Raw genomic sequence first — 15,042 nt, forward strand, 5'->3', positions numbered from 1 at the left:
GCCGATAGGCTTGCTGATATCAGCCCTGTTACCGTTCGGAAACAAGTAAGCGAGTTTCTCGCGACGCGATTTAGTGTCTTAAGACATGTAAGGGATACGATGGCTGATAGCCAAGACAAACAAAAAGAACAAGCAGATGCCAAAGGCAGAAGCTGTATTAATTCTTATATGGTCGGAGACCGAGTTTTACTAAACGCTAAAAACCTACCTACCAACTTGGTTTCCGCGGTCTTCAAGACCAAATTGCGCCCGCGCTTTATTGGACCATTTACGGTCGTGGCCAAGAAGGGCCTAGCTTATACGCTAAACCTTCCCAGCAAGCTGCGTACACACCCAGTGTTATACGTTGGCTTGCTTAAGCCATATCGGGACCTTTCCCACGTGGACTTGAAGGTGCTTGCGCCAAGACAGGCGGTCGTGCCGCAGATTGTTGCATCCTCACCAGGATGTCCAGCTGGCCCTCTAAACGAGGCTGCTGACGCTCAAGCGTCGAAAGACGGTCCCGAACCGCCTCAAAATAGCTCTGAACCCGAGCAAGGACCTCTCAAAGAAGTTGCACCTCGTGCCGCAGAGCATCAAATGCTTCCGCCGAAATTTCAGCCCCTCCCGCGCTGCTTGATGCGCGGGGGAACTTTAAGTTTCATGTGGAAAAACTTCTAAAGCGACGTCGTCGTAAGGATCAATACCAGTATCTGGTGAAGTGGCTAGGGTACCCCTCTTCTGAAAACGCTTGGGAGTTCGAGGTACCTCTTTGGCAAGATTGCCCGTACGCCGTTGACGTTTTTGAGCGCCAAGCTCAGGGTCAAATCGCGTCAAACGACGCTTCCCACCACTAGACGTGGGATTAGATGGATCTAAAGCCTTAGTGCGGCTTCGATCCATGGTTGTACGGTCAACCGTAGTACTGAAATATTGGCTAGGCCTATCTTCGTTTTGTGGCATAAATGCCGAACGTAAACTGGCCTTTGGCTTTAAGCTTAGCAAAGTCGAAGTGAAGCTTCCGTTCCAAACGAACATCACCTCTATCCGCAGACTCTCTGATATTCCAGATATTACGGAGTTTGCGGGGCCGGTGAACCCATTTCTAAATGAGACTTCGTTTTCAGTTCTTGTTTCGTTTGGAAACAAAACGATCGGAATTTCCCTCATGGAGGTCACCGAAGCCCCACGGGCTTGATCACGTAAGCGCGTCAGATACTGGCTTCGCGTCATCGGCGTAAGGTATTGCTCATGAAGAGCGTCGCGACCAGCGATCTCTTTCGGCGTCCTCGCCGGGTCACCAGAGATCCTGATGGCCAAGCTATGACCCGCTTTCTCTTTGAGACGCTCGTCCGCACTAAGCGGAGTGAATCTATATTCACTATGAGGCTTAGCTTTCGCTATTTCGGCAGCTCATCGACGAGCTCTTTCCTCTATGAGGATTATCTGCTCTTGCTCTTCATCGAGCGGATTCGTAATAATGTTAGACTCAGGGTCCCGTGTCTTGCTCAATGCAGTTAAGATATCAGCGGCATCACGCTCTGGAAACGGATTCTGGGCTCGCCGGCGTTCGTCCGGGGGAGAAGGCGTGAGCAAACGCCGCTCTTTTTCCTCCTCCTCTGATTGAGAGTGACTTTCAAAGTCCACCATTCCCTCATCGTCGAGGAAGGTGCTCAGAGTCTGTGACTCACGCTTGATTGTCATTAGACAAAGGATTGGAAAACACAACCAAACGGTTAGCTGTTTAGGTTCCAACCTCAAAAAGGAAATGAAGCGAATGTTGTCACTCGGTGTCAACAGTCTGATGGGGAGGGTGTAATGGGGCACACATCGGTTGGAGAACCGTTGTTGTGGTACATTTACTTTATGGGTAAAATAACCTTTTATCTAATTTTAAAATAGTTAGTTATACTTAAATCCCATTTATTACGGGTAATAAATGTGGTCGCCGCCAGATATAAATCTGGTGGCCAAAATCTTTTTTAATTAGCTAGGATAAATTTTTAAATTTAAATAATTAAATAAAGTTCAGTTCCCCTTTTGATCTTAAAGCGTAAAGTGCCTTTCTAAGGCTTGCGCATTGATCTGTAAGAGATAGAAGCCTTTCTAAGGTATATCCTCTTGGGCACTTGTTGCCACTTGGTTCTACGAACCCCTAAATCCCTTGAACTAGAAATCCTTAAGCTTTAATAGCTTGTACAACTCCCTGAGTCGTAAACCCATTAGTTCAATAGAACTAAGTGACTCTCTGAGTCTGAAAGACTTCCTCTGACTTTAGGAGCGAGGTAGCTCCGCTACACTACCATTCAATATCAATCACAATACATTCTCTAAATCACACTCAATTTCTACCTTTCATCCTTGTCAGGCTCTTCTTCGATCCTTCCATCCACCAACCAATGCATCCTATCCCAGCACCTTGGCCCTGATGGATGCAGTTCGAAATTTTCGCCCGTAGTTTTGCGCTCAGCCAAACCACTGTGCCAAATGTACCCTTTTCAAAAACTCGATTTACGTTGAAATGCTGGACCGAAAAGAAAGCACACGCTTCGAAGTCGAGGCCTGGAATGCCCTTTCATCTTTGCTGCCTTCCTTTCAGCGTCTGACGCTTTGGAATGCAGAAAAATCAACTTCTATTTGCATTTGGATGACATGTACACGACCTCGTGGGCTCAGCCGAATCTCGTCGCGCGACGAAAAACGTAAATCCGCGTTTCAGAGACTTGTTCCAAATGATGCCAGCAGCTTGCCTCGTTTTCATAATACCCGATACGGCGAATTTCTTAATAAGCACAATGCGCGAGAAGCCCAAGACCACATCCACGAAGCCATCCCGGCCACAAAAATTGGTCGAGGGCAAAAATTCGCACGGGTAGCTGACAGATACGACCATCTCGGGTGAGCAGATGGGAAAAGCGCTATAATATTTGCCGCGGCGTCATCGACATATGTCTGTTCAAGAAACTGCGTCAACCACATCGAGTAAAAATGCTTGACTGTTGCCAAATTACGGCCTTCTAATCCCCTGACGAACGTTCAGTCTACGATAGTATGCTGCTTGTCGAAAATGGATTGTTCCCACTCGACAGAGGGTTCCATGTGCTCACACGTCCAACCTGTGGGTCACATTAGATGTGTTACTGAAGCTTTCGGTGGGTTGCTGATTGCGAGCATTCTGTACGTCTTGCTGCACCACATTGACCCATATATTGCACTCAATGCTCGAACGCGTGTACATGGCAAAGATCACCTTATGCTCAGACCATAATTCATAATGGTTCTGACATAGAGGATTCGGAGCCTAAAGCTCCGTCGACGACACGTGAACGTTCTCAGTCGGTGTCACAAGTCAGTCGTTTAGAACGCGGCTATGTGACGGGTGGCATTCCAAAGATGCACCCTCCATCTAAATGGCCTCGTTTAAACGGACCAAGAGCGTTGCTCCTAGAGCGCGCCCTTGTAGACGCACATAATTATTCTGGAGTCTTTCAATCATGGAGGAGTAATAGTATCAATTTTAGCTGTGACATTAATATATACAATTATCACATTACTGTGGTAAAAATCCTCACATTGTTGTCTCATCAAGATAATATTCTTTTTTATTCCTCTTTTAGGTAATGATAACTATGTAACGGGCTGCTCCGTTATATTCTGTGCAACTTCCAAACCTCATTTTAAATTCTCCGGCGCATAAACAGAATATAATACAGAAAAGCTGATCGGACAAAAATGCGAGACATACATAATGGATGCAAAAAGGTCTTTTTGTACATATACAGAAGACTTGAAAACGAACTTTCGCCACGATAAATACATTACGAACAATGTGTCAATAAGAAACTTGGCTATTTATCGCCACTTACGGTCATGGCCCGCGTCGAGCGCAGACCCACTACAGCAAAAGCAAAAGGTTGAGAAAACGTCCGCACGCTTCGAAGCGTTTTCATCGTTCTCTTCGGGGATGCTTTCGAGGTGCGGCCACTATCACGTTCCTTGAAAGCCGCCTCCGTATTAGCTCGAGCCACCTGATACGTCGACTCTACCACATGATGTAGGTCCTGCATTTGCTGAAAAAGCTGGTGTTTATAGGTAGAAGAGTCCGCGACAGATGGAATCGTTTTGCGCTCACGATTTTCATTCTCGAACTCGAACTTGCGTCTCTGTATATCGTGCTCGGCTACCATGGTAGCCTGGGCCTCAGAGATAGGAGCAACCTCCACCACTTGGGCGTTTTCCACCATAATCGCATGGGGCCCTTCGTCGTCTGCATGCATTAAATTCGCTCGTGCTATGGAGTCAATTTCTTCCTCTTCTTCCACCTCTTCCGATTCGAGACTGATTCTACGGCAAAAGTGCTCGTCCTCCTGATCTGTTTCTAAAGACTCGAACGTCAATTCCGTGTCTGACGCCATCTCACCCGCGACTTGTTTTTCTAAATCCATGTCCTCTTCGCTCTCTCCGCCTTCTTCGACTTCAAAAATAGGTGCCTGGCTTTGAGACAGTGGCCCATTGCTAGAGAACGATAAGCAACTTTCGCTGTCATCATCCATCACAGCGACCGACGACGCGTAACTCGAGCGGATCTCGGATCCATCATCAACGCTCTCTAACTCGGCCAACTCGTCCGACTCGAGGTCGTTATCAAGCTCATCGACAATGTCTTGCTCGTCCACTGATAAGACGTAGTCAAGGTGGCGCAAACTACGAAGTGTTGCGGTGAGACGGCGGTCTAAAACGACGGGTTCCTCGACTTTAGGCTCTACAGCAATTGCAGCTTTATGACTCGTCTTGTCAATCCTCAAGTCACTCAGCGAAAGCATTTCGTTCGTTAGAGTGCTGCTAGATGACGAAATCGTGCTCACGCTAAGGGTGTTGACAGAACGTTTATTCGACAAGTGACTGCTTGAGCTCGAACGACGTGGCGAAGTCAATAGCTTGGTCGAGGACGACGGGTAAAGAGGACCAACAGAGTAACCCATGGCAAAATCGTCCGTGGCTTGACTCTGTCCAAAGCTGCTCGGACCTTGGTATTGACTGCTTTGAACTGCGCTGTCTCGAGTATTCCTATCACTGGTTTGACCAAGGATCACCGTCGCATACACATTGCGTTCGAGCGAGAACGAACGTCTCGAATTAATCGTCGAGCGCAGTGACGACGCACGCGTGCGTCCTCGTGACCGGACCCAGAGCTCCTGTCGTGCAATTTCCAACGCACTTTCGTCACTGACACTCGCAACGCATTGTTTGCAGAAATTAATCGACGACTGCATCACTTGAGACTTGAGCGTGTCGCTGCTGAGCTTGCGTACGATACGGCAGCGCGTGCAAATCTGCTCGTTGCACATTTGGCACGACACAGTCCTGGAGAGGATTCCTAATTTGCCACGGCAGACACCACACTGTCGCATCGACGCTATCAAGCTGACGTTGCGGCGCCTTAACAAGGACTCGGTCGTGCTCGAGTCCCGTGCTTGGGTTTCGTTCACTGGCGTGAGCGCTGAGAGTCTCCCACGAGACGACCCGATCAAGCTATTATTAATGGTCGACGTTCCTCGTCCAGAAGCAGGGCCAGCGAGCACGGACGGACGTTCATTATGCAGACAGAAGGCCAGCTTCTTGTCGTGGGCACACGAGACGGATTTCCAGCAATTGCTCAGCGCTGTTGCAGCCGATCGCATGGCCACGCGGTTTAAGACGTGGCCGCTTGGATCCACGGAAGCAGTCATGAAGACTTGGATGCTCTTAGGATGCGTCTCTTCGAAGATGTAGCAGCTCGAGATCTTGGCGCGCACGATGCGATGCATAATGAGCTCATGACATGTCGGGATCTCAACGGAATGCATGAGTTGGAAGCCCACACGGGAGTTGTCGGGGCGCATCATCACGCCCGAGAACTCGAGAATGACAAAGTCACGTGGCAGCACGATGCGAGCCGCGGTGCGGTGCTTGGCGCGCACAAACCACTTGATCCCGAGGAATCGGAACGGGTCAGCAGACGTTGGGCTCTTGATCTCCCGAAGGACCGCGCAGTCCGCCATGTGCTCGCCAAGGTACGAGCTGCGCAAGCGGGCGGACGACGCACTTGGGGACATGACGCCGTACATCACGTCGTCTAAAGATCCACGCAAGCTGCCCACTGCTAGCAATCTCGGCAAACTGGAGCTATTCTCGCGATTGTCGGCGCGACTGAAGGCGCCAGTGGTAATGCGTGGCTCTACGATTAATTTTTCGCTGCCAGTCGTGTGAAAATTGTCGTCGACGAGGTAGTTGTTGCTGTTTTTTTTCTCGTGGGAAACAGAATTCAAGTCGCGTCCGCTGTCCATAGTGTCAGCAGTCTGAGGACCTGTAAGATGCTTCTTTTGGCTTGGCCGACTACTGGTAGTAGAGGAGGCGCTTCGATAGAGTGCAAGGGTGGCTGGACTCGAATCTTGGGGCTCTCCGTTAAACTCACGCTCGCGGTAGATAGAGATCCCATCTTGCGTCCGTACAGTCTTCCAGCGCTTTGAATCGACGCGTTTGCGGTCGTGCATGACGAAATGGTCATACTCGGCCAGCGTTGCTTTTATTAGCGCGTTGGCGAGCTGTTCGTATTGATGTTCCTGGTACTCGGACAGTTCAAGTGGAGGAAAAATGTTTTTTGGCATTGGAAACTTCATTTTTGTATTGCCAAATCAAATTTAAAGGCTGAAACAGAACAAGCGAGACGCGAGACCGACTTGAAAAGTCGACTTGTGATAAAATGACACTGTTAAGGGCAACGTCACGCAATACGCAGGACACCAAGTGAGAAGAAGGAGGCAATTCTTGCGTGTGGCCGTTTGGCAAATGCCACAACGGCGGAAGAAGCGTGCTGACTGGCTGTTTAGAAAGTGCTTTTGACTCGCTTAGTAAAAGAGGCGAGCAGATCCTTTGAGCTCGGTTACAGTCAACGACGAGCGCCACGTCGTGCGTCATCGTGCAATTGCTTGTAGTCGCGCCACATGCTCGACAGTGGGTAAAATATCTTGGATATTTTTAGCCGACAATCATATGTTGTCAATGCCTCAAGGATTCCGATTAGGCAATTTGCGGAACGATAATTGCAAGCTTGCACGTCGATACTTACTTCACTTTGACGAAAATAGAAGGCAATTTAAGACTGATGTTTCTGTACTGTATTGCGAATATAAACAGGACACTCGCAATTATGACGGAGCAGCATATGGCAGTCGAATTCGGATAGCGTGCAAACATGTAGTTGTGGTAGGTTTGCAGCAAACACAGTGCTCTAGGGTTGATGCGGAGGCGACGAGCAAATAAATGGCATTTTGTGAAGTATCTAGTGACAAACAAAAACGTTTTTGAGTATTGTACATTGCCCGCCGTCTACGGATATCGCATGCATACCGCACGCCACAGCGAATCCTTCAGGGCAAAGCTTATGTTGAAGCGTTAAAATTTATGTTGTAGTGCCAACCAAGGCAAGCGTGCGCTATCTGCGCTTTAAAAGATTTACGTGCGCTCATAGTGCGCACAAGTTGGCCGCCTTGTTACGCTCGATTTTGACTAAAATGATTACGGTATTTTTGGTAGAGGAAGTCATTGAGTTTGCCTTTTATTTTCGTTGAAGCGGGTACCAAACCGATGATGATACTCATTCATACTGGTGCGCGATGACCATGACGATGGTCAAAGAGCTCGAGTTCGAATCCGTTGAAACTTTGTGATAGGCCAGTTTGTAGGCTAGCTTCAGGTTACACTGTAAGCACTCTATGACCTAAGGGTCTACATTGAAAATTTGATTTTGGCAAGGACTCTGACGTTCTGTCTGAATGGAATGACCTCATGCCTTAAAGCGATTAATATGCGGCATAGACCGATTGGAAATTAAAAATTAATTCTATCTTTTTTTCTTATGTATCGTACGTTGCTCTAATTTTGGCTTCGTTTTCTTCATAAATGAGATATTACATTAGGGACCAGTATCGCCCACCTGTCAAGTTTAAAAATATCTTTTCTGAAGGCAATTTGCGGAACGATGATTGCAAGCTATACTTACTTCCCTAATATGATTAAGGGCCTTACTTTATAATACTCATCATTTAGTAATTGTTTAATACCAAAAAGTATTATTATCGTACCTATGTAGAGGTAACCATAACCATTACGTTACAGAGTACCTTAGAAAGAAATCTAACCATGCATGTCTCACTTGTTGATCTTGAACACATACAAACAAGTCAAAACGCCGACAATTTATTGTACAATGCGAATAAACCAAAAAAAAACATATTATGAAACGTTCCAATTTTCCAAGTAGCTAATCCGGATTTGACCGGTTAATTTGTTCGGAAATGGGGGTAACACTTTGTCGCTAGCTCGGGAACGAGTCAGGAACTGTGGCGCTCAATGCAAACGAAGAGGTGGAAAAGGTAGAATCCTCGGGCGCCCAAGCCGACCACAATCTGTTCGTTATCGCATTATTTTGCAGAGTATGTGACGAAGCGCGTCATGATAGAATGAATTACTGTATTCATTCTTTTGCCATCGTCTTTACATGCGCCTCTACGAGCTGCATAAAAACACACAAATGAGTTGTTCATTTTATTTGCACTGTGTTTGCTCCAGCTTTCAATTTGCAACACGCACCGTCATCAGCTCCGTTCGATCAAAGTGATGGCGAAAAGGATACGCCAGCTTGTTCAGCTCCAGCAACTCGTCACGCAACATGTCAACCGACCAATTTGCCGTTCTTGACACCAATTCTGCCAATACTTTTGCCATTCGAGTCTGATACATAATCACGCTTTTTAGTTCACATAGCATAACTTATACGAGTCACCTACCTCATCATAAACAAATATTGGGGTCTCTTGAACGTCGTCTGTCAATCGATTAGATTTATCAGCGTTTTCTTCCGTGAGCGGGATCTTTTCTTCCACTTCGTTTTCAGAAAGTCGAGATTGAGGAGTGTCGTCTGTCTCATCATCGCTACTTTCCTTCCCAAGAGCTTCATCAGCCAACATGCGCTCTGCAAAGCGCGTGCCAAAACACTTGAGTGACAGCCCAGGATCCTCTGAAATGTAGGACAGGGCCTCAACGACACTATGTAACGTCACAAGTTCTCCATCGCGTTTCTTGCCTGGAGTAAAGACGACACGCTGCACGGCCAGCCCTGACGCCTCGCCCGACGCTTCAATTATGTCAAACTTGTCGTCGCGTTTCCAACCTTCCTCTTTCAAAAGAGGCCACAACAATTCGTCAAAATAGTCCGTTTCGTCCATTCTCTCTTCATCTTGAATAAATCGCACGGAATCAGCATTCGTGGAGTCGTTGACCACCGACCGCTGTGTCTTGACAGATTCCATTATGGCGTCATCTGTCAATCGCTTAATGTACTTGACGCTTACGGACTTTTCACTACCGCCGAGAATATACTTGACATTATAAGAGCCATCTCGATTGTGACTCTGCACAACGCCAGCGCCTCCTTCACGATTAATTCCTGGATGCGTCCGACTACTCACGAAAATGCGATCGCCTTCTGCAAACGTTTCTTCGTCCATTCCATTCTCAACATTAGCTTCATCACATTTACTGTTGATATTTTCGCTACAATCCGACGCTAAAAACGCTTTGTTTTCGCTCTTGGCAATTCCAACTTCATCACCTTTTTCTGTAAACCATTGCTGATCTGGCTCGAGCTTCATGTCTGTGTTTTTTTCCATGCGCTTCGCTTCAACTTCAGCTAGTATTGTCACCTCATCTCTCATAAACGCTTCATTACTAGAAGGCTTTAAGCTACGAGCACTTGCCTTGAAAATGGCAGTATTAAGACTTATCTCTGGGGCCTTAACACCGCGAAGTCGTGCACTGGTGCGAACATGCGGTATCTCAAGCGTCTGACGTTGGCGCTTGACCGATTCAAGGAACCGTTGGCCAAATTCCCCATACATTTGTGGGTGCGCTCGTAGCCTCTTAGTCACCTCGCGGCACTTTGCAAATAAGTCGTAGCCTTGTCGGATCCGAAACCGGTGGGCATAGGATAAAATATTGTCTTTCATTGTGCCAGCTGCATGAGCAATGTGACGCGTTCGACAGCGTTTCGGATTAAAGACATTGGCATTTCGCACAATGAGCTGAATATCATCCATAAATTGCTCAAAGCACGTATACTCTTTATCGTTCAACTTGTCACGTATTGTGCTCAAGTCCATAGGACGCTTTACGATCAAATAATAATTTGGCACCGCCACTGGATCCACAGGAACATAGAATGGAGTATACATCTTTTGTGAGCAGCAGTAGTGAAGAACTTGACCTAAAAAAATCCGCAGCTCCCGCAAAAAGTGACAATCTCGCTCTTTCCGTTTTCTTTGCTCTTCTGGACTGAGCTCAATTTTGGGTAGTACCGATGGCAAAGGAGCCAATGGAAGCACTTTGAGTTTTTCATTACTTGTTCGTTTTGCCTTTAAGGCTGCTGGAGGTGTTGCAAATGCCCTGAAAACTTGATCAAAATGGGCCATGCGAGCTTCAGAAATTGGTGCATTCATCGTTATTACCACGGACGTTAAAGAGACAGTGGGATTCTCGTTAAATAATGCCAGCAGGTCGTCTGGTAGATCTTGCGTATCACACGACGATGTTGTGCACGCTAAGAACAAGAGAGGCAGATTGGCTCGGGCTTGGAGATTCATTAGCATCATCGTAAGGGTCAAATGCATGGACTCGCTTGTATTTGTCCACCACAACTCGATTTGAGGTAGATAGAGTACGCAAGGCAAACACCTTTGAGCCTCGCTGAGTCTCTTAATAAGAGCTTCTTCTGGATTGTGCGAATTCGAGTCAGCTACTAGTGAAGGGTAGTCAAGCGAAAAGTGGCTCAATCCTTCCAACGAATGCAACAGTGCTGGACCAATGTACTGTTGGCCCATGCCGGGTTTACCAGCCACTAAAATTCGAGGAAAACCCACGTGACGAGGCAATTGAAGCGAAGCAAGAGAGCGGTCAAGGCACCTTTGTGGGCGCTGTCCTGCTCTTTGCATTGCAGCCGAGCCAGATTGTTGACAGTCGAGACAGAACCACAGTCCGCTATTTTCCTCTCCTACAACTTCTGAAGATAAAGCCATCTCTAACAAACATGCACGATGACAAGCTCCAGGGCACGCATCACAACGTAACAAAGACTCGGTCCCTGGCCCGTGGCATATATCGCAATCCTCATGATGCGCACGAGTGTAAATATCCAAGTCTTCTTCGTCATTGTCATCATTCCGATCCGCACAGTCCTCTACGACTGTGGTGACAGCATCGTCAATTGCGCTTTTGCCAAGAGGAAAAAGCGGAAAATAGCGCTCTACATCTCGCAGCGTCTGCCTCAGCCATTCCTGTAATAGCTCCTTCACCGCTTGTGGAAGCGGTGATGCAAACGAGCTAACCGCGCGGTGAGAAGCTGGAGTAATTTTCCTTGCTGCCTTAGCAAAATCTCCGCGAGCTACAACCACCTTGTCGAGATTTATCAGTAGTTTGTCTTCACTTGCGTAGACTTGGGGGTACACTCGACGCAACGAGGACAATGCCGCCTCTGCACATAGTGCTTTGATATCGGCGCCACAATACCCCACGGTTTGTTCTGCAAGTTCAGATAAAAAGGAGTCACTTAAAGGTGGATTCCAGCATTTCGAGTGAATCACCAGCATGCTTTTCCGCTCATTAACGTTTGGCAATTTGAATCCAAGTTCTCGATCGAATCGACCTGGACGACGCAAGGCGGGATCGATGGCATCAAGTCGATTTGTTGCCCCAATGACAACAACGCGGCCTCGTGAATCCATGCCGTCCATTAATGCTAGCAACGTTGACACAATCGATGCATGTATTTGATCCTGCTTAGCGCTACGCACGGGAGCGAGGCCATCAATTTCATCGAAAAAGATTATCGATGGCTGATTTCGTTTAGCTTCTTCGAATAAGAGCCGCAATTGTCGCTCAGCTTCCCCAACCCATTTGCTAAGACAATCTGCTCCTTTTCGCATGTAGAAAGTAACCTGTCGTCTAATGCGTTGTTTTTTTCCTGGTCCGATCTGTGCGGAATCTGTTGCACGGGGCTCACGTTCACTATTAAACGAGCACGAATTCGCCAGTGCTCGCGCTAACAATGTTTTTCCTGTGCCTGGCGGTCCATAGAAAAGTACACCAGACGGTGGAGCCACATTGAATTTCCCATAAAATTCTGGATACAATAAAGGAAGCATCACCATTTCTTTCAATGCTTCAATATGCGACTTCAGTCCCCCAACGCTGTGCCACGTAATGCTGCGGTCTACTTCCACAGGTGTAATATCTGCACGTGACCTTCCACTTTTTCGGCCACCATTCGTAGATCGCCATGGGCTACTAGTTCGCATACCACCGTCCGACTCCTCATTGTTCATGTCTAAGGAAGAGCAAGAGGACGTAGACGTCGAAGTCGAACTCGAAAGCGATCGACGCTGACGCGTCCGACGTCCTCGAGCGTGTTTACGACCTCGGCTTTGACGACGCACGGGAAGAGACGCCATGTCGGGTAGAAACAATTGTCGATTACTAGTATTTCGCTTGCTGGAAAGACGGCGTTTTTGATATTCCGCATATGTGGCTGAAGTCTCTGGTGACGCAGTCGCTTCGACTTCTACATCAGTTCGATGCAATTTGGAGCGGTCACGAAGCGAATAGCGTCGCAACGTGCTCTCAGCTTCAAACACTGGCATCGACCTCATCCTTGTTCGACTGCGTGTGCTTTGATTCGACTCTTCGGTCGGCAAACTCCGTCGCTGACGCAAATGATATCGATTTGAGTTTAGCGATTTTCGTTCATCTTCATTCTCTTCTTCGTCGTCGGAAATAGCGTCCTTTTCAGACTCGAACTCTTCGTCATCGAGTTCTACAACCTCATTTTTGTGCTCAGTAGCTGTTCCGTTCGATTCCACCTGCAATCGCTTCGAAGCACGTTTACTTCGATCAGCCTGAAACAATGAGACATCGCTCGCTTCACTCATTTGAAGAGAATCGCGTGAGCGTAATGAATAGCGCGATAAATTTGCTTGTCGCTCGACTGCTCTCGCTTTCACTCGATCATCTCGTTTCTTTGTCTTTACCTGTCGAACCTCGATCTCTTGGACACTACTACTATCACCACTGTACTGGTCCTCTCCATCTTCGTCTTCATCCTCCCGCCGTTGTCGCGTTTCTCGGCGATTGCGCTTCCGACGACGTCTGCGCTTATTTTCAATTAATGACTCAGGCGTCGATTCGGCATATCTCGAGCGCGACGTCGTAAACACATCGTTGTACATGGACTCGTCAAAGCGCTTGGAATTAGAGTGCCGTGTACGCAGCGAGTAACGAGAGGATGATGTCCGAAGAGCGCCACTGGCATCTTTGTGATTCGCTATGGAGCCAAGACTAATAGAATTCAAAGACGACTGCAGGCGATGCTGATGACATAAACTTTATCAGAGCTTTGAGCTACCAAAATACAAGAATGAAAGGAGTTTCGCACTGAATAACGCCTTGTCACTTTCTCTTCTTCTTTCTTCGTCTCGTTTGTTGCATCCGAGTCCATGTTCTACACCAAAATAAAGACATTTGATGCCAACTATTGCAACACAAGAGTCCAGCGTCCAAACTAACCTCCTCCTCCGACGCAACACGGCGAACGCGCACACGATGACGCTCGATAAGCACCGGCGACGAGTCTGCACGATCATTCAATAGATGTGAGAATCATTAAAGGCGCGACAGCGATTTCTTTAGCTGCCACAAACCGCTGTTGCTAGAAGAGGCCGCAGTTTCTAGCACGCTGTGGCTCATTTGGTGGCAGTGAGTCTTTTTTTCGTAATTTTATAAGAAATGACTTTTTTAGAGCTTTGTTCATCTTACATCAACATTATTTCCTACAAGAGCGATATTAGATATTTTCCTTGTAAGAGAAAATAATAAAAAGGCATGTCCTATGCGAGTAGTACACCCCCGCTTGATATAGCCCATCATTAAAATATAAATGCACCATAAATCAAAGCATTAATTGCCCAGGGACCGTGGTCGGAGCGTGATAGGAAGCCCGTGGTGTTTGATATTCCGTACCTCGACTGTAATGGGGCACTACGACTTGTACTGTTTCAGTACAAGTCCACTTCGCACTGCTTCAGTTGCGAGTGGTGCCTACGTTATTTCACGTACACTAGTACGTGCAGAGGAAGACTACTCTAAAGGCAACTAGCTTTAAGAGGGTAAAATGAAAACTGTATTAAATATAATTAAGTGTCTCTTGTACAATCTTTGTAAATGCTAACTTAATTATAAACTAATACTAAACATGCAAATGAATATCTTATCTGTAACTCTCTCTTTGATTACTCCTACAGCTGATTAGTCTGCGGAATAAATAGGTATAATGGTCTATACCTATTTATGGATAAAAATTCTGAATATTACTATATAAAGTAATATCCTCCAAATATTATCTACCTTTTAGATAATATATTAATTAACAACCTTTAAGTGTCAATTCCATGTAACGATACACCCCGTTACATCACCCCTCCCTTAAACGACAATCACTCTGAATGTCATTGGATGGAGTGGTCGCTATGTGACCACTTAATTTTTAAAACGATGTTGATTGGTCAGATCCATCATTTTAAATTCCATCGCATGAACGATCAACTCATGCGGAGTGACGATAGTGTTGCGCCTTCGGCTGCGGTTCGTGCAGCCGCGGGTGACGCACTGCTATCTCTTTCGGCAGACGGAACGTCTGCCGTAGTGTCTTCCACTCGCACAACACTTGATGTTGCGAGTGCACGTGGTGATCCACCACGTGAATACGACCCCTCTGGAGGTCCACTACGAATGCGAGTCGGATGAAGTGGCCGACCCGGGGAGAATGGAACAGTCGCCTGATATACGTCAGGCGGCTGACTATGAGCCTTCGAATGAGAGGGCTCATTCTGATAGACGAGTAAACAGTCTATTTGGATCCGACGATGAGGATGATCCCTCATCGCCCGTACGATCTCCCATACGGTCACCTGCACGTGT

The 15,042-nt window shown here is 47.1% G+C and overlaps 3 protein-coding genes across 3 annotated transcripts; all 3 read right to left on the reverse strand.

The window, feature by feature from the left end:
* Nucleotides 1–3,827: 3,827 nt before the first annotated feature.
* CCR75_006455 (uncharacterized protein) lies at nt 3,828–6,638 on the reverse strand (the record flags this gene model as incomplete). The annotated part of the gene is made up of 1 exon (XM_067964525.1): nt 3,828–6,638. The coding sequence occupies one exon, from the start codon at nt 6,636–6,638 to the stop codon at nt 3,828–3,830; it is 2,811 nt and encodes a 936-aa protein (XP_067819209.1).
* A 1,856-nt stretch (nt 6,639–8,494) lies between these two features.
* CCR75_006456 (uncharacterized protein) lies at nt 8,495–8,760 on the reverse strand (the record flags this gene model as incomplete). Its single annotated transcript, XM_067964526.1, has 2 exons — nt 8,495–8,533; nt 8,611–8,760. 2 exons carry the CDS (start codon nt 8,758–8,760, stop codon nt 8,495–8,497), a joined length of 189 nt encoding a protein of 62 aa, XP_067819206.1.
* Nucleotides 8,761–8,771: 11 nt separating this feature from the next.
* Nucleotides 8,772–13,812, reverse strand: CCR75_006457 (uncharacterized protein; the record flags this gene model as incomplete). The annotated part of the gene is made up of 4 exons (XM_067964527.1): nt 8,772–13,436; nt 13,502–13,567; nt 13,633–13,697; nt 13,767–13,812. The coding sequence occupies 4 exons, from the start codon at nt 13,810–13,812 to the stop codon at nt 8,772–8,774; spliced, it is 4,842 nt and encodes a 1,613-aa protein (XP_067819207.1).
* Nucleotides 13,813–15,042: the final 1,230 nt, after the last annotated feature.

Source organism: Bremia lactucae, linkage group LG15 (assembly GCF_004359215.1).
Source record: "Bremia lactucae strain SF5 linkage group LG15, whole genome shotgun sequence".
NCBI lineage: Eukaryota > Oomycota > Peronosporomycetes > Peronosporales > Peronosporaceae > Bremia > Bremia lactucae.